Source organism: Lampetra planeri, chromosome 2 (genome assembly GCF_965212315.1).
Source record: "Lampetra planeri chromosome 2, kcLamPlan1.2.h2, whole genome shotgun sequence".
Lineage (NCBI taxonomy): Eukaryota > Metazoa > Chordata > Hyperoartia > Petromyzontiformes > Petromyzontidae > Lampetra > Lampetra planeri.
The window spans coordinates 18,182,857-18,201,939 of NC_136108.1; the positions used below are offsets into that span (position 1 = coordinate 18,182,857).

The 19,083-nt window shown below is 44.9% G+C and overlaps 1 protein-coding gene across 1 annotated transcript in view; it reads right to left on the reverse strand.

Moving 5' to 3' along the window:
* Nucleotides 1–4,942: 4,942 nt before the first annotated feature.
* LOC144724187 (titin-like) overlaps nt 4,943–19,083 on the reverse strand; it is a 36,254-nt gene continuing 22,113 nt past the window's right edge. The window contains exons 14-22 of the mRNA XM_078603106.1: nt 17,597–17,878; nt 15,385–15,651; nt 13,946–14,218; nt 12,711–12,974; nt 12,181–12,441; nt 11,522–11,782; nt 8,837–9,100; nt 7,435–7,699; nt 4,943–5,842 (exon numbers count right to left, since the gene is read on the reverse strand). Coding sequence (XP_078459232.1) covers nt 7,437–7,699; nt 8,837–9,100; nt 11,522–11,782; nt 12,181–12,441; nt 12,711–12,974; nt 13,946–14,218; nt 15,385–15,651; nt 17,597–17,878 — 2,135 coding nt within the window. The 3' untranslated portion in view covers nt 4,943–5,842; nt 7,435–7,436. The remainder of the gene's footprint in view (nt 5,843–7,434; nt 7,700–8,836; nt 9,101–11,521; nt 11,783–12,180; nt 12,442–12,710; nt 12,975–13,945; nt 14,219–15,384; nt 15,652–17,596; nt 17,879–19,083) is intronic.

Consider the following 19,083-nt stretch of genomic DNA (forward strand, 5'->3'; position numbering starts at 1 on the left):
GTGGTTTATGACCAATATGTCATGGTTTCATAAATGTGAATTTTACATTTTACCTGAAACAATAGGACACCCATGGCATGCGTGGCATCGTGCCAAACTCGATCTGTCCGATTGTCTTCAATGACACACGTTCTTCAACAATTATTGGGTTGATTAAGCGATGTTGATTGTCTGCCATGCATACTTTAACTTTCTGCAATAAATTCCACAATAACATTACACTGTAAAAGTTGTCGCTCAAATAGGAAGCCGTGTTCGTTAACTGAAAAGTTTCGTTTTTTTCTTCATGTTATTATTATTATGCTTGTTTACCCAGGAAAGCCCCCAATGAGTCCCAATACTGATTTGCAGAAGGGTCCTGCCAAGTTTTTTTTTGCAGTAGGGGGCAATGTTGCTATACGTACTAGACCCTGGATCTATAAACTGTTTTTTTTATTTACCAGGTAAGGCCCACTGAGCTATACATATCTTTTTCAGAAGTGACCTGGCCACAAATGATAGCTCAACGAAGTGGCTTATCATGTGGACATTTAAAGCAAGCCCAATACTCTAAACGCATGTTTCGAAATGTGGAGGGAAAAACCGGAGACCCTGGAGAAAAATCCATGCGACCACGGGAAGAACATGCAAACAGGGGGTGAACCAACAAACAGGGCCTGTGCCACCCTGTTGCTCATGTAATTTGTAAATAAAATTTCAGTGGAGTACCTACAGTGTTGCAGAGTAACGTTGCAGGCCACAAGGTCAAAAGGTCATCAGCGCATGCCTTTGATACCATACATTACCATCTCTTCTGCTAGATCCTGTTGTTGCAAAATCAACATCTGACTTCCAAAGTAAACTCTTACGAAATACCACCATTTGACTGGGTCTGGTGGTCAACCTGTGGTTGCCACACCAATCCCTGCTGATGTAACATGCCCGATTCTGTTCTGAACTCGTGTCTCGCCTATTTCAAATTCCACGTGCTGCTGACATCTGCGACACTTGCAAAAATGTTTTTCTGGCGTCTTCTACATACATTGATATTCCGGGGACAGAAGTTGGCATTCTTTCCAAGTCGCTTTGTTAAATGTTCAGCTGTCTAACCTGTATAGCACAGGCATCACTTATGGCTCAAACACCGACCTTTTAATGTTGCCATATTCTGCCATCTCACACTCACTGATCATGTAGTCCATGAAAATGTCCATGCTCAACTAGCACTTGTTTTGACAGATCATCCGGTTGTTTGAATGTACTGTATGTGGTAAATGTATAATGAACATGTGTTCATGCTAAATGCATAAACAAAAAAACACCTTCACACGTCTTCTCAGCTGATTGGAACTTGAGGCCAGAGATCGCAAACGGGTTTTGATTCCTTACCCGTACCCGGCCGCACCAGGGTCGCAAACGGGTACCCGTACCCGGCCGTACCCGTACCCTACCCGTACCCGGCCGGGTACCTGTATAGCACGAGTAGGGTACGGGTATCGGGTACCTGATTGCGACCTCTGGAATGAGGCCATGTTGCAGGCGTGGGTGGGTTTATTCTAGGAACTTGAATTGTGAGAAGAGACAAGACGTTGGGAAATGAGTGACAAACGGTTACTCACCAGTGACTCACGGTCTACCCGTACCCGTCGCACTAGGGTCGCAAACGGGTACAAGTACCCGGCCGGGTACGGGTAGCCGGGTATCGAGTAGGGTGCGGGTATCGGGTACCCGGTTGCGACCTCTGCTTGAGGCTCCGTCTTCTGGGGGATTTCACGCACCACTCCTGTCCCTTGTGCTCCTCTCCTTACCCCCCACAGTGGCCATCGGTGGTTACGTGGTCACAACAGCACAGAGGCCCGCGTTTGTGTAGCCAACTTAGTGATTTTTAGTTGGCAACTTGATCATTTTGAGTTTTCCTCGCAATTTTTTTTATCAAATCGAAAAATCCAGCGACTTTACGGGACGAGAACTTAGCGTAGATTTAGGAGCAATTAGAAGTAATTATTTAGGATCTAGTCTGAGCTTACTTTGTTTAATAGCGTAGGTATATCTAGTGACTTTTATATGTTCGTTTGGTGACTTCCCAGCACTGACCCACGTTGCTCAACAGTTTAGCTTCACATTTGTTTATGTTTCCCAACTAAGTTTGAATGATTGCATTAGCTTTGTCTCTCTGTCTGAGGCTGGGGTCACGAGAACTATCGAAAAGATGATCTTATGTAAAAAAGGAGTTATTTTGAAGTTGCGTTGCTATTAAGGTCTTGCCCTATAAATGGCGTGGGCATATCACCTTCCAGAAATCAAGAAGACGGACAAATGATGCCATTTTGGCACGCCTTAACACAAACATAAGTTTTTATTAGATAAAAGGGTAAATGTGTGTATTCTCATTTACAGTAAAATCACTCGCATATATTGCAAAATAATCGTATTTTAAATTCCAATTCCAAAGCATACATCTCGTTAAGTGTAGGAGGAGGTAGTCACTGCTAAAAGCCACATTGGTTTTCTGTGGAATTATGACAATTATTCCCTCACCACAAAAGACCAGGAGAGTACCACATTCCATTGGAATGCTGTCGGGACGTGATGATGGTTCGATTGCTGGACTTGGAATCCAGATGTTGCCAGTTTGCTCCTCCGACGCGTCACTTGAAACACAGGTGAAAGTTTCTTAACCCCCCCACCTCCACCACTTCTATCCACCAAACAGCAGTATAAATGGGTACACCACTAATTTAAGGGGCCGTCAATAAATGACGTCACGCGATTTTGGACGATTTTGACCCCCCCCCTTCGTCACAAAAAGTCAGACCCCCCCTCAAATATGACGTCACAAATCTCTGCCCCCCCCCCCATCCAAAAAAACATCCTTCAAATCGCTTTAAACTATTGTCATTGTTGTGCGTATTTAATGTGGCGCTGCACTCTGATGTTGTAGGAGAAAACATTTATTAAAACGTCTATTTAATTAAGTAGAACGTGTTGTCTATATTTATTTGTGCATTTTGATGTGACGTCACATTTCTCAAACCCCCCCTCCCTCATCGTCACACATCGTCACAAATGTCTGACCCCCCCCTTCCCCCTAGGTGCGTGACGTCATTTATGGACGGTCCCTAATTTGAAAGGTCGCATGTGGTGGGGTAAAGTGTGGGTACTCACACATCTTACAAGATGTCTGGCCAGCGTGTAGACCAAACACTCTGGGCTGCACCTTTTCCTACCACATTCCATGACATGTTTTTTCTTTCTTTTTTTAAAGGCTAAACTAAATGTATCGTACAAGCAGCTCTTCGAGCAATCACTTCTTAACCTGTAATGAATATCAACCAGAGCTCATGACTGAGTGGGGCTAAGGAGGCCAGCTGAGTCGGCGCATCCAAGAGATGAAGACAAGACCCATTAATTATCTTTGACAATCCAAAGGACGTTTACATTTTTTCTCACTACACACCTGGGGAATTAAATAAGCATGTGGGCCACTCTATTTTCATCAAGTCAGGCATGGTGAAAATTGGTGTAACACGAGGACGTTAGGTGCAATAATATTCGGAGTGGTAAGAAAGGGATGGTCTTGCAGGCTTTAATGTCGAGGTGAATTTAATATGAACTTACAACTACATCCTCCTTTGAGCATTAGTGCGGTATGAAAACACTGCAAGATTAATAAAGGGTTTGGCCACTAAGACTTGTTTTGGTAATAAAATGGGAGTACGTCTTTCAAAACGACACGAGAGCTCCAAAATTTTGGAAGAGTCTGCCTTTCGAAATACTGTAAAATGTTCTGAGAATATCATGAGATTAAAATCAGTTATTCATCTGTGCTTGCTACAGTGTACATGCCATTTCATGAATGATGCTCTTATCCAAAAGAGATGGGATAACCATGAAGTTGATTGAATTTCTTTACATTTGTTAAATTTTCTTTATGGGTTACCATGTGTTTCGTTAAGTAATACAATGATATTGAATACTTTACCTTATTTAGGTCAATCATATGACCATCTTCTGCACATATATAGTTGAAAATGGACTTCAAGATGACTAGTTAGCACTTCACAAAAAAACAAGTTGATGAAAATAGTTTTACTTGATTGTTAATCTCATTGGTTGGGATCAACACAGTTAAGTTTTGTTGTAAGGGGCCTCCTGTATACCAGTACCTGTAGGTACACTCAAAGCTGTATCAGGGCTATATTTTCCTGGCAGTCATTGATAATATAATGGTTGTAAATAATTGCCATTTTATTTACTCATTAGGTGGCCACTCCCAGCATTGCAAGCCCAGTGGCTCGCTTAATCTCCTGCACATATGAATGCAACATATCTGAACCAGTCTTAGGCCCTCTCTCCACCAAATCTGCGTGGCCAGCGAGGTTAACGAGGGTCAAATAACCCCAATGACTGACACAGCATGGGGGAGGCCTTCCAGGAGCAGATAGATAAGGTGCTGTGAATATTTCTACTTTGCATATGCTTTGTGGAGGCCATCTTGCCCGGTAGTGCTGTGGAAAAGTGCTCGATTCTATTCGAGGGATGTGAGTTTAACTCAGATTTGGGGTTGACTTAGCAGAGGTGGGACAAAGTCATTGTTATGCAAGTCCAAGTCGAGTCGCAAGTCATCAAATTCATGACTCGAGTCTGACTCGAGTCCAAGTCACATGACTCGAGTCCACATTTCATAGGTGGGACAAAGTCATTGTTATGCAAGTCCAAGTCGAGTCGCAAGTCATCAAATTCATGACTCGAGTCTGACTCGAGTCCAAGTCACATGACTCGAGTCCACACCTCTGTGACTTAGCCCATCACCCCTCTATGGTGTTGGGAATTCAACAGTGTTCATCTTGTGGAGAGACTTCTTTTCGCCACAGGAATGTGGAATTTCCGCGACTGACCACCAATGCAGACGAGCACAGACTAACCCTTGTGTTTTTTAAATCAAGTAGTGAGTTAGGTGTTATTCTTTAATTTATCATAAAATAGGCTTTTATTTGCAAATAAAAGTTATCTTAGGACATTCCTAATGCACACAGTATTTACTGTTTGCAAAACATACCTTTTAGCTGAAGCATTTACCAAAAACCAACCTCATAACAGTCTTGAATTTGTAATAATGTAAATACTATAAAAATATCGGTTTAATTGTTTGCTTGTATTCATGCAGTAAAATACATTGAGGGCCTCCTAGGAATTCAAAGTCCGTTGTAATTACTTGTCCATCAGTACGTTAAGGTGTTGGGAATTCACGGCCAAGTTATTACATCATCTTCAGCTATGAGGGAATGGAAGAACGGTCTCTTCACTCACTCTTCCACGTAGAAATGCAACCACATTTTCATATTTTAATCATTCATTTGTTTATGCTACCAAGGACATTCTTGTGCATCAGTGGGTGAAACAAACATCAAGCCATGTGGCTCTTGTCCGAGTAAAACAGCTGATGGCCCATATTTGGTGAAAATGTCCTCTACATTTCCAGGCGCTCGGGAAGCTCACATGCTTATACAATACGTGTCTGTCTCTAGTTTTTAGTAGTGTTGAACGCAATCCGCGATTCTCCTTGCCACGTTACAACTCTAGCTAAATTCTTAAAATAGTGGACATCCGTGCTGTGATCCAAAGCAAGGTTTCAAAGTACCCAACTGCCACATTAAAGTCAATCATTCGACATCATTAACACTGCCTTCTTGGTCAACACATTTCATTCGGGGGTTATCCTTTATAGCCAACGTAATGTTCATTTCATGTTTTCTGCACTATTCAAAAACAACATCCAGATTCATTTTATTCCGCCACCAACGTTGACATCGCGCTTTCCAACTTCACACTTCATGACCACGTGATTTGTTCTTCAGTCAACCTGCCAGAAACAAGGACGTAATAACAATGACACTTTTCGATTTAAAGCTTTCGTGACTGCAGGGATTCATCTTCTTGGTTCTTTCGGTAAAGTCACGTAGAATGGAGTCTGAGACTCTGTCTACTCGACAGACCTGCTCTCCACCTGAGGACGGCTGCTTGCGTTGTGGCCGAAACGTCGTGAGGATTATTTTATTATGTTTGATTTTTATTATTTTATTATTTCCATTCTACGTGACTTTACTGAAAGAACCAAGCAAATTACACTTTTATCGACATTGCAATAGTAAGCGCAGGTTTGATATTTTATTTACACGCATTTTTAAGGTCACACATAATGATCCACCTGAATTATGGAAGGCCAGATTAAAGAGGTTTCACCAAATGCATTATATAAATGAATTAAAAAAACATATGGTAAGTCTCGATTTAAAGCTTTCGCGACTGCAGGGATTCATATTCTTGGTTCTTTCGGTAAAGTCACGTAGAAGGTAAATAATAAAATAATAAAAATAAAACAATACAATTCTCACGACGTTTCAATTGCAACACAAGCAATCATCAGGTGTGAAAACCACAGCAATATTTTTTTTCAAAAATTTTATTGCTGTGGTTTTGCAATCGAATCGTCGTGAGAATTTTATAGTTTTATTTTTATTATTTCCCTTCTACGTGACTTTACCGAAAGAACCAATAATTTATGGTAAGTCCTCGCTCGCATGTGGTGTTCGCGCAGCGTGTTTTTCGCTATAACGCGGTTCTTCCATTTAAAAACACTTTTCGCACAACGCGGAATGCGCACCCTGTTATATCGCGGTTTCTGAGGGGTCGAGGACGAACTACTTTCTTAGCGGTGCAGTGATACGGCACGTGGAGTGATACAGTCCCACTGGGGCGTACCCTCAGCTATTTGTCCCACCATCTCACTGTATGTGCATTCATCGTATCTCGCCAAACTTCATCGTTACATTATTTATGGGGAAATAGTTTTTTCTGAAAGCGTTTTGCGCCTCACGCGGCACTTTTCAGGAATGCATCTACTGCCTTAAATGAGGACTTGCTATAATACACGAACACCGATTGTGGCTGAATGACGGGCTATATTGGCTCCCAAACTGGGGTTTAAATATGAAATCTCTGTCAAAGGCATAATTAGCCGATCATCCCCCTGGCATAAATACAAATATTACCAATTTACAGGAAGTTGAGAGGCACGACAGGTATACTGAATATTGTGTTCATCGTCAACCCTGCCTGATAACAGAAAACACATATAGGAGGCTTACATTTTGGACAAGGGTCTTTCTGCTAAAGATTGCCAATTTTCAAATTGAACCTCAAATTCAAAGTCAAATAGCACCCCCCAAAAAAATGCAATTAACAATGTCAATATATATACACCCAGGAGTATCAGTGTTATCCTCTCGTGGACATGGGTGTTTGCTGGGTATTCAGTCTTACTTCCTTGATGCAAAATGACTAACAAACGAATCAACCTTCCAAAGCAGGAACTGTGAAAAATTCGTAAAACTCCTGAGTTTAGGGGGCAAATAAAATACTCGTTATTACCAACAGAATGAGGATGCACCTCACCTTCAACAGAGAGAGAGCTCAGCTGAGACTGCCGTTTGCCCAATGACGGCTGTGTAGGTCCCTTTGTCCTCGTCGCTCGCAGCCAGCACCTCCAAGCGGTAGGTCTTCCCCTCGGCACTGAGCCGGTACTTTCGGCCGGACTTGACGGCCTCTCCCTTGTGCAGCCACTTGACAGCGATGCCCTCGTGGGAGAGGCCCAAATCCAGGACTCCGACTTCGCCCTCCGTCACACAGACGTCCTTCATCTTGCGTACCACTTTCACAGCTGTTAGAAACGGCGGGGATGGATGCAGTTATGCTAGAAGACTTTTCTTTTTTTAATACATCAAAGGCATTATTATTATTATCAAACAAAGCAAAACGATAATCGTTTTTTGTGTTAGATCGTGTAAATATTAATGTGTCGTTAAACCCGCCACCACCCAATTCAACTAATTTGTAAGGTTTAGCACGTAAACAAAACATGCCAATTAGTAGTTCAGCACACTGGTGTGTTGGAGAGTAATCTCACAACATTTACTATTCGAGTATGACGTTTCGCCAGTAATTACAACTAGCCTCATTAGGCGACAGTCAGAATTGTGGATACATCCCCCTGTTTGGGTCTTAAATTAAAGAAAACGACCTTTTTTGTTAAGTTTGACCATTGCATAATTTTCACGAGTGTGTAAGTGTCTCCCAATATGTATTGGGGAGTAAATCTATACAATACATTTTTATAACCACATTTCTCAAGGTACTGTTTGTCACGTTATCACTCCATGTGTTCAATGTGTAATCAGATTGCAATTACTTAGCATGTAGTTGCTGATTACACTTCACAATTGTTTAAAACACATATGAAATGGAGAAATGATGATATCAGCAGCTTTGTCTTCTTGGTTCTTTCGGTAAAGTCACATAGAATGGAAATAATAAAATAATAAAAGTAAAAAATAATAAAATACAATTCTCATGACGTTTCGGACATAACGCAAGCAGCCGTCCTCAGGTGAAAAAACAGGGCTGTCGGAAAGACAGCGTCGTGGCCGAAACGTCGTGAGAATCTTATTTTATTATGTTTTTTTTTCCCTTCTACGTGACTTTACCGAAAGAACCAAGAAGATGAATCCCTGCAGTCACGAAAGCTTTAAATCGAAATTCAGCAGCTTTGGTTAAAGAGACGAATGCAATAGTCGTAGATCACGCTACAAAGCCTACAGTAAGGATATTTCCACTTGATTTTTTCATAGGTAAAATGGAATACATGTTCATTCGAAGAGTTCGAATAAGTTGGCCATGTAAATATACTGCACGTATTTGAAAATACTAAACATGGGATTATGTTACATAAACGCTAACCAGATATCTCATTCGGGTTCAAAAAATAAACTTCCCACAGCACAAAGGTGCAGACTCCTACCATCCACGTGCAGCCGTGCATTGGCCGACAGCTTTCCCAGCTTGAAGTTGTACACGGACTCGTCGCCGAGACAGCAGTTGTTGATGCGCATCGTGTGCACGGTGCCCTCCGCCCACATCTCGTGTTTGTCCCCCGGCACGAGCTCCACGCCGTTGCGGATCCACACGCCGCCCGCCACGTCCTCGTGCGACAACTCCAGCGTGAAGATGGCTGCACGCGTCTCCAGCACCGACACGGCCTTCAGCGTCTTCTTAATCTTCACAGCTATGGCGGTGGTAAAGAGCAAAGGCAGCAGCAACCCACCAGCAAAACGGTCAGGTGGCAAGGGAAAATCGTAACGAAGGTCAAACGTCGTGTCAAAGAGCAACAGTTTGGAAACGCGAGTCTTATAAGTGAGCACGCTGCTCGAAAATTAATTCCTTTCTCTTGATGTTGAACTTCTTTCTCACCGTATGTACCATGCTAATCGGAGGTGCGGGATGTCTAAGTCAGGCTGTAATACGTTGCTTTGGAGGCAGGGTTGGTGGACCATGCAGATTCTGTGCAACCTACAGTGAGTGGTATGCGATGGCCAGTGCAACGTGTATGATGGCAACACATCACAAATTCTCCGGTCTTTCTCCACATTCTAAACACTACTAATATAATATGGTGCCCTGGTGGATACATGTATAATGTATGTTGGCGGACAAAACAATGGTTGCCCTGTGAAGAGACTAGCGACTCCCCCAAAGTGAAATTTCTTTAAGTGGCCCGGGATTGCCAAGATTGGTCACTGAGAATTTCGCTGCACTGATCTGTCTGATCTTCGCAATATATAAACACAGCAGGGGGTGCCTCACTCTATGAATAGTCTCTTTTAGAAATATCATGTCACGAGGTCACCGTGACATCGCTGAAAAAAGAAACAAATCTAATGATTAGTTTCACATGGTGTCTTTCATGCAAATTACATCCCTCACTATCGCTGGAGGAACCACCGAGCAGCTATAAGGCTGCCAGGCGGTGAGCCGGTGCCAACAGCCACTCTGCTTAGCTACCGGCCATAGCTGTCAACCCATAGGGTTTACCCGTATTCTTGTACAGGGAAATTGAGTTTTCAGGTTCATACGGGCACATTTTTGTTGTCTATTTGTTTGTGTTTCTCCTTTGTGATGGGACTTTGTAGAATGAACGTTGAGATTTATAAGGGCACGGGGTGACCGATAAGGTCTGAATTGGTCTGTAATAAGGTAGGCACTGATAAGGGGTTGACAGGTATACTACCCATCTGTGTTAAATATAAAACTACACATAAAATAAAACAAAGGCACATTCTTTTACTTAAAATGGCCTCGCAATTATGCCTGCATTTAACTTTGTAACGTTGTTGAAACATTGCCTGATGACTATCACCCCCAAACATAACCTAGATGTCCCCCCGTCAAGCTGCACCTTCCCGGGCTAGGTCACTAGGCCACAGGAGGTAGAGGGAGGCAGGAATGAGCTTGTGGAGAGAGTCAGAGGAACACAGCGATAGAGCAAGGGTTTTGAGCCTCATTTAGAATATCGGGTGTGGAGACAGGTGGTTCGGATGTCGGCTTGTCTCCTGGGCCATTCCCATGGCATGGGCCATGGCCCAACGCAGAGCTAATATTCTAAGGGGTCATGGAAATAAGGCCATAATGGCCAAACCACACACATCATAATTAACACCATTTGTACTTGTGCAGCCCCTTCGTCAATCAACTGCTGGAAGAGGGCCTCCCCAAGGCGTGCAAGTCATGAGGGTTAATTGACCGTACTGCACCGCTCTGATCAGTGTGGATTGGTGAAAGTGGGGAGCATAGACGTCGGAGCTGCTACACTGCACTCAGCTGCCCATTATGCAGCCCTGCGGCCAATAACAGCCAGTCAATGCATGGCGGTCACCTATCCAAGCACTATCTAGGCTCAACACTGTTATTACCTCATGAGATTACCACCTTTTCCTGATGACGATTGCGTGTGTTGCGATCGAAACGTCGTGGTTTTTTAAAATTGTATTTACTTTATTACTATTATTAACCAAATAATATTATGACACAGTAAAATTATTGCTTAGAATGTATGTATGTTGAACTTCTTCAACATGTTAATCAGTGGTGCGGGAGAAGGACAACAAACTAAACACAAGAAGCAGTGGTAAATAAATCTGTTTTAAATCTTGATGTAAAAGTGCATAGCTCCAGTGGCTTCTTAGTATAGGAAGAGCATTGCAGGATGACCGCAGAAGCACATCTGAAAACCCGCAATGAGGTGACTGTCTGTGTTCGATGGTTAGCCAAAAGCCACTGCAAGGATGACTGGAGTTCGCGTGATGGTTTATGCTCCTTAAGGAGCTCAGCAAAGTGTTGTGGTTAACTTCTGGCAAGCACTTTATGTGTAATGAATGCGACCTTACTAAGTAAGGCACAACACAAGGTCATTGACGTAGATACAAATAGGTAGTTGATGTAGACACGTGTTAAAGTTCATTGACGTAGATACGTGTTAAACAGATACAAATAAGTGATACTAATATAGATACCATGAATAACACCGTTATTTGTCTGCCGTCATTTCCTCCCGTATGCAACGCCTGTACAATTAACATTTACGCAGTGTCTAAACGCGACCGCGTCTTCATGTAAGCACGAGCCGATGACGGGGGGGAACGACGCTCACCGTCCACCGAAAGCCGGGCGGATGCCCGCGACGAGGCCACGTGGCACGAGTACTCGGCCACGTCGGCCGGTCCCGCGTTGTCGATGACGAGGCGACGCAAGGCGCCGTCGCTCTCCTCGCGCACGCGCCCCCCCGGCGCCATCTCGCGCCCGTCCTTGAGCCAGCGGCACTCGCTCTGCGCGTTGTGCAGCTCGCACTCGAACACGGCCGCCTGCGACTCCACCACGCACGAGTCTTGCGGCGGCACCGCTATGGCGCTGCCTGCGAACGACGAGCGGCGAGCGACGGGGAGATCACCGCCCCACCGTGTGCCGCGGGGGAAGCGTCAGATCGAGCGGTGGGTGGAAATGTCGGTGGGGGTTTGTGCGATGAGCCTAGTGACCCAAAATATCAGAGGCTTTTTCATTTACACAAACAGCATCGGTTATATTTCCTGTAAGTACATAACGCATGCAAGACAGTCGTATCTCAGTGATTTCCTGGAATGTGCTTTTGGCGGTTTGCTGAAAATACGTTTTTTCATGATGTCCTTTTAAATGAACAATGCTTCAAACCAACGCTGGCGTGCCTGGGATACACAACCGAGATAAGTTAACTCTGCAACGTTGCAGATGTTCCAGTCATTCGGTTCCACCTGCCACTCGTCGTGCTGTGCTCACCGGTGACCATGAGGTTGGCGGAGCTCTGCTTCTCCCCGGCTGCAAACGTGTAGAGGCCCTCGTCAGACTTGCTCACGCCCAGCAGGGTGAGGCGGCACACCTGGCCCTGGATCTCCAGCTTCCAGCGTCCGCCGGGCCGCAGCTCCCGCTCGCCGAATGTCCAGCGCGGCTCAATGCCGGCGTGCGACACCTCTGCCTCCAGCGTCACGTCCTCCGTCTCGCAGCACGTGCGCTCCTCCAGCCCCCGTACGATGGACACGTCTTGCGTGGTGGGAGAGGGGGGGGGGCGCGACGGAAGTTCGGTTCGTGTCCACTCTGCGTGCTTGCGTGGACTGTGTTTGCTCACCGTTCACTACTGAACATCTGTGAAAAAAAGCTTTGTAGCTCATTGGATTCCTCCAGTATAAATAAATATTCTGATTCTGACTCTATAGACATGCAAACTTAAAATAGAGAGGCGTCAGGGTCGGGATCAAACCCACGACCTCCTGCATACCAGGCGAAGTAATTGACATCTCACATCAACGCACCTCTGACATCGAGCACGCAGCTCGTGAAGGCGTTGCCCGCCTGCAGCGTGTATTCGCCCGTATCTGATGCGAAGACGCGAGAGAATACGAGGCGCTGCTTGGTTCCCTTGACGACGGGCTGCACACGCTCCCCGAGGCTTAGGGGCTCCCCATCGCGCAGCCACACGCGGCTCTGCACGTCCGCGATGGACAACTTGGCCTCCAGCACCACCCGTGTGCCTTCCAGCACATCCTGATCTTGCAGCTCCCTTGCCACCTCCACGCCTGTTGTGAACAAGAAAACATTTGCACAGTGTGAACTCTGACCAGGGTTGGACTGGATCATCGGCAAACTGGGAGTTTGCTGGGTTAAAGCAATCCTAGAAGTGGGCCCCGTCACGTTAAATCTCAAACCTTAAATAGGCGGTGGCCAATTTAAGTAACGTTGAGTGTGACGCTGACCACATTTCGACTTACTGACAAAATGTTTGGTTGCCCATGGGTCCAAAAGAACATGCCTCTGTGAAACGGACCGGTCCATTTATGTAAGGGTTGCACGCGTCCACGTTTAATCTCGACAGTCGATGGAATTAACTATCGTGTTGCGATTGCTGCAATGGTTTTGTGGAGGTTTTTTGGCAGCTCATTCCAACCCCAAAATTGGCCAAACGTCCCAGATTTGAGCTGTGACAACCAGTGCGCAATGACACATACTCGTGAAGTACGTCACACGATCACAATCAGATTCAAAATGTCTCAAATGCTGTCGTAAGTAGTAAAAGGGTGCTCGTCGCCATTGGTGACCTGAGCCAGAGGTGAAAATGTCACATTCATATGGCAGTGGCCAGTCAATCCATAAGACAAACAACATTTTCCTACTACAACGTGATGATAATTTCATTCAGTGCAAACGGATGATGGGCTGAGTCACCACCTGACAGGGATTTGAACTTGTCACCTTTGAATTGTGAGTCAAGCACACTGTTACAGCGCTACCCAGTTTGGTTTAAATACATGTTTCCCTGCTCAAAAGACCACTGAAGTACTCTTCTCTGTTAGTGGCTTGAGCCCGGAACGTAAATCCCACATTCACTTGACAGTGGTCAGTTTCCTATGGGACCATCATACAAGCAAAACTTTTTTTTGTTAATAGGGAAGACCTTATGCACAATTTTCCCTTAAATGTGGTACACTAGTGGCAGAATAAGGCCGCGCTGCAGACCGCCTGGCAGCTACCATGGAAGCCGAATCCTTACGCTGCACAGAGAGCCGTCCAGCCGTGACGAACTGGAGCTTCGGGACCTCGAAGGAGTATTCCCCGCTGTCAGCCAAGCTCGCATTGTCAATGCACAGCAGGTGGGACTGCTTCCTGGAGCAGAAGGAGATGCGGCCCCCAGGCGTGAGCTCGTGGCCCTCCCGGCACCAGACGCCCTCCACCGCCTCCTGCAGGAAGCGCACCTCCAGCTGGACGGCTTCACCCTCGCACGCCGCCGTGTCTCCAAGGCCTTGCAGCACCGTCACCGGGCGTACTGCACGCAACGCACGCAACGCAGCAACGGGCAAACAGGCACGTCAGGATGCGACGTACACCACATGCACGTGCATATCATCCGTTTGCCCAGTCCACTGCTGGATGACAGCCTCAGTTACGTATTATAATGCAGGTTACGGGTGGTGAATTGACCACGCTTTGCGATGTTGGTCAAGGCCGGATTGGTGAAAGTGGAGGGCATAGACTTTGCAGCATGGTACAGTACAACAATTAACTTTGCTGTACTTGCATCGTCTTGACAATGTAGCCCCGCAACAGCCTACAGCACCTGTTTTATTCTTCAAGCATATAACACCACCGTGTTTTGATTGTGAGCTATGGTTCTCCTGCCTGATCTCTCTGCAGGATCACATTATGGTAGCACCTCATCACTCTATCGCTCCCTCTGATATGAGATCCTTGTACATTAACTTTGCCACATCTCAGCTCGACGATTGTAACTCCCAGGCCTCCCCACTCCATGTTGTCCACAATACTTAATGGGAAATTTCCCCTCCTCAGTTACTGCCTCTATTTTGTGTCGCGGTCTGTACGGCAGATTCTCTCCCCTTATTCAAGTCCAATTTCAAGAGTTTCCCATTTTCATCTGCCTGTTTATACAAACTGACTTCAGTGGCACTTTACCGTGCTGTCATTTCCTCTTCCCCTCTTACCATGTAGCCCATTACCCATAAAAGCATCAAATTTGAAAGATTAAAAAAACATCCTAAAGAAAAAAGATTCGACTTTAAGCTGCCCTGACATCCTATAAGTACGCATTGTGAGTTGTGGTTGCGTTCAGATCGTTTAAAACTAATCTAAAAAGTATGAGTTCTTTTTATATTATGGCAGGTAAGGTCCACTGAGATATATAGTTATTTATCAGAAGTAACCTGGCCACAAATGATAGCTCAACGAAGTGACTTATCAAGTAGAAATGTATAGCAGGCCAAGACTCAAAACGCACGTTTCTAACTGTGGAAGGAAAAGCCGGAGGACCTGGAGACAAATCCATGCATCCATGGGGAGAATACGCAAACTCCAAATACATAGCAGGCATCTGGGTCGGGATCGGGATCGAACCCACAACCTCCTGCATACCAGGCGAGGGAGTTAACATCTCACCACCAATTTGGGGGGTGGGGGGGAGGGGGTGAGCCTCACGTTGCATGGAGAGTATCGCGGTGCTCGTCAGGCCGTCCACGTGGAAGCTGTACTCCCCCTCGTCGTCGCGGACGACGTCCCGCACGACCAGGGTGTGTCTGCCGCGGCGCGACGACACGTGGTACTTGTCTCCGTGCTGGAGAGGACGGTCCCCGTGAAACCACTCGCCATCGGCGTCCTCGCGTGACACCACGCACTCTAACTCGCCGCTCAGAGACTCGGGCACCTCCACGTCCTCCAGCTCCTTCAGTATCTCCAACAGCGTCCCTGCCGTGCACGGGCGGCAAAATGAATTCGAAAACTCAAGTCGCGTAAAACTTTCCCTGGGTGGCTAAACGGCAAGTCGAACTGCATTTGGCAATGTGATTTGTAATTTCATCCTTATCTGCGCATCGATAGTTACATTTTAATGTGCACTTTTATTGAGGGATTTTGTATTGCCTTGGTGTGGTCTGGGATTGTTCTTGCTGTTGTTTTGCTGCCTTGGCCAAGCTTGGAGATTGGTGAACTTATATACTTTATTTATTTAACGTATTTTTTTTTAGTGATTCGCTTACCTTTCCTATACTTTTAACTCCTATCATTTTTGTATTGTTTGTTATTGTAACTTTCTGACCTGCTCCTACTGGAAATCTGCGTAAAAGAGCTTTATAGCTCAACGTATTAAATAGAGATTCTGATTCAAAGTGTCTCCATGCCTGAATGAGCATTGGAGCGGCATGGCTGGCACACCCAAGGCGGTGGTAGAAATACCATTAGTGGCCAGTCTCCCTGACCACTCATGGCTATCTACTATGTGGTACTCATCTTCTTGGTTCTTTCGGTAAAGTCACGTAGAAGGGAAGTAATAAAATAATAAAAATAAAACATTATTATTTTATTATTTTATTACTTCCCTTCTACGTGACTTTACCGAAAGAACCAAGAAGATGAATCCCTGCAGTCACGAAAGCTTTAAATCGAAATTTATGTGGTACTCATTTTGTAAAATTTTGCATATGGAGAGATGATAGGCCGAGCCGCTATTGTCTATCCTCTCGTAAATAGAAGACAATGTGTGAGGGCATGTGCATGCGAGTACATGTGTAAAGGAGAGCCGACACAAGATTGCAGGGGTTTCGTCCTTTAATCCTTTTCTCCCATCCACACCTGTCCCCAGCCGTCCCAATATCGTTCCCGCCAAAGGCCCCCCTTTCCCGCCCGTTCTCCCCTTATATCTCCTCGATCACCCCTCCCCCTAACCCACCTATTGGTGGGAATCCTTCCACTGACACCCCTACACATGCATCACCCATATTGGTCATTGCCATATATTTGCAGAATTCTGATCAGTGTCTCCACATATAAATTCATATATATTTTAGTTCAGTGGCCTATTGGATTTGAAGATCAATATTATAAAGTAGTATGACCCTTGGGCTACACCCATTTCAAACCTTTAAAACAGCCTGCCTCAGCAGCTGTCCCGCTATTTTTTCTCCTGATGATGATTGCTTGTGTTTCGATCGAAACATCGTAGTTTTGTGTTATTTTTGTTGAACCTATCTACGTGACTTTACCGAAATACCCAAGAATATAAAGTAGCATTCGTTTTGAAAACACGAACTCTGGACTGGTTTTGACGATTCGTGGTCTCATTGACAGAGCAAGGCTTGTTAAATGCTGCTGGGTTACCAGACGTTATTGACAAGAGGAGTCCATCTAAAATATTGGACCTCATTTAACCCAAAAAAGCAATATAACAAACTGGTGGTGTAACGTTAAAAGCTCCAAATAAAATATTATCCCATGGAGATGAAATTACCGTCTTTATTTCTCAAAGCTGGGCTTCTTGAGTAATTTTTTTTACAATTTTTGCCTACATTTCATAGTAAACTGACATTAATCAAACGAGGGTGGTGAACTGCTCTGCTAGAGTTCTGAATGGATTCCTAATCTCACGATATAACTCTGGTAGCACACTTGAGGTAGCATTAGGAAGCGGGTGGGGAGTGGCGAAACGGAACCGTAGCAGAAAAACATGAACCCTCCTTCGTGCAACATGCATTTGAAGTAGCTCAAGAAGTGATACGGCGAAGCTTGGACCGTGTGCATCGTTGGGAGGGCTTTGATCACGGAATGGAAGGGCAAGCCGTCCATCGTGTACAAACATTGCTTCAAATATCCCCGTTGCCCGACCAGGTTCTGCGCCGTACGGCACGTGCGTCGTTACCTTCCACAATGAGCGTGGCAGCACAGCTGACGGAACTGTCCTCAGCCAGCTCGCAGGAATAGAGGTCGGCGTCGCTTTCCTCGATGGCGAGGACGGAGAGCATGTGGACCCTGCGGTCCGAGTGCATGCGGTACTTGTCTCCCGGTTTCAGCGCCCGACCGTCCCGGAACCACTTCACCTTGAAGAAGGGCTCCGACAGCTCGCACTCAAAGGTAGCCATCGTGTCCTTCTCCTTGGCGAAGACGTCCGACAGGGGCTGAATGAAGGTGATTACCTGCTTTGCTGCAAGAGGTGGGCGGAGGTGAAAAGGGGGCCATTGCAGAGAGGTGTCAAGTACGTGAGATCATCAAGGCCATTTATGCCATTCATTTTAGCATGGTTGGCTATGTACGGTGTGAAATAAGTTCAACATACATACATACGTATATACATTGCCTTCTGTCTTTCGTTAAATACCGTAACTGTCGTTTGACATCCGACCTTCAAGGTCTGCTTTTAATGTATCCCACCAATTTTGGGTTTTAGTCTTTTCCGTGCTTGGTGACTTCTGGGCGGTCACTCCGATGCGTGTTTTTTCAGTAACCTGCTCTCCTGCATCCTGAACACGTGACCCCACCCATCCCAACCTCCTCTTGCTCATTACATCTACAGCATGTTGTTGCTATTATCTATAATGAACTTCCAAGTTGCTTATCCCATCATTCGATGAAATTCTTAGCAATTGTTTTCTCATTTGATAAAGTACCAATTCATAAGATTATTTTAATGGCAGCTGGGAGGAAACTAGAGTAGCCAGAGAAAACCAAGGTAACTTGGCCAAAATAGTGGCACAAATCTGGTCCCAAGTCCTTTTATGTATTCTTTGAATGTTGCCGTGGCCCTGCAGTAGTCAGCAGAGGCTTCGACGAAAACCGGTTTTAAGGTGTTAAACTGTAAACCAAGTGTTCAGAAGCCCTTACAGAGTATAGATTTAAGTATAACACAGAGTAAAAAGGTGCCCATAACTCAAAGTTATCGTTATATTACTATCCGAGATAAATTACTGACAGTAAAAATGTAGCAAAGTGATAGATATAAAATAAAATTCAATGATTAACAAAAATATATTACAGGACTGGTAGTAAGACTTTAACACAGGAATGGGTTCAACAAATCAGGATACAGTAATATATACTTAAACCAACGATTCAATGTCATGAAATTACATGTAATTTTGATGACACAGGAAAATAATTGTGTACGTGATTTCAAAAATCAGAGTGTAAATTATTCATATCGCATACACACACGTCTGGCTGACTTTACAGAAGGTGGCTTTTAAAACACTGCAGCATGCACGTTTAAGAGATAACGGTATTCATTGCTGAGTTACAGTGCAATGTCAATATTTCTCGGAACTATAATGAATTTAATCATCTTTAACCTAAAAAAAAAATTTTGAATCTATAAGTATTTTTTTCAATAGGGCCCTGCTACTTTTGCCCGTT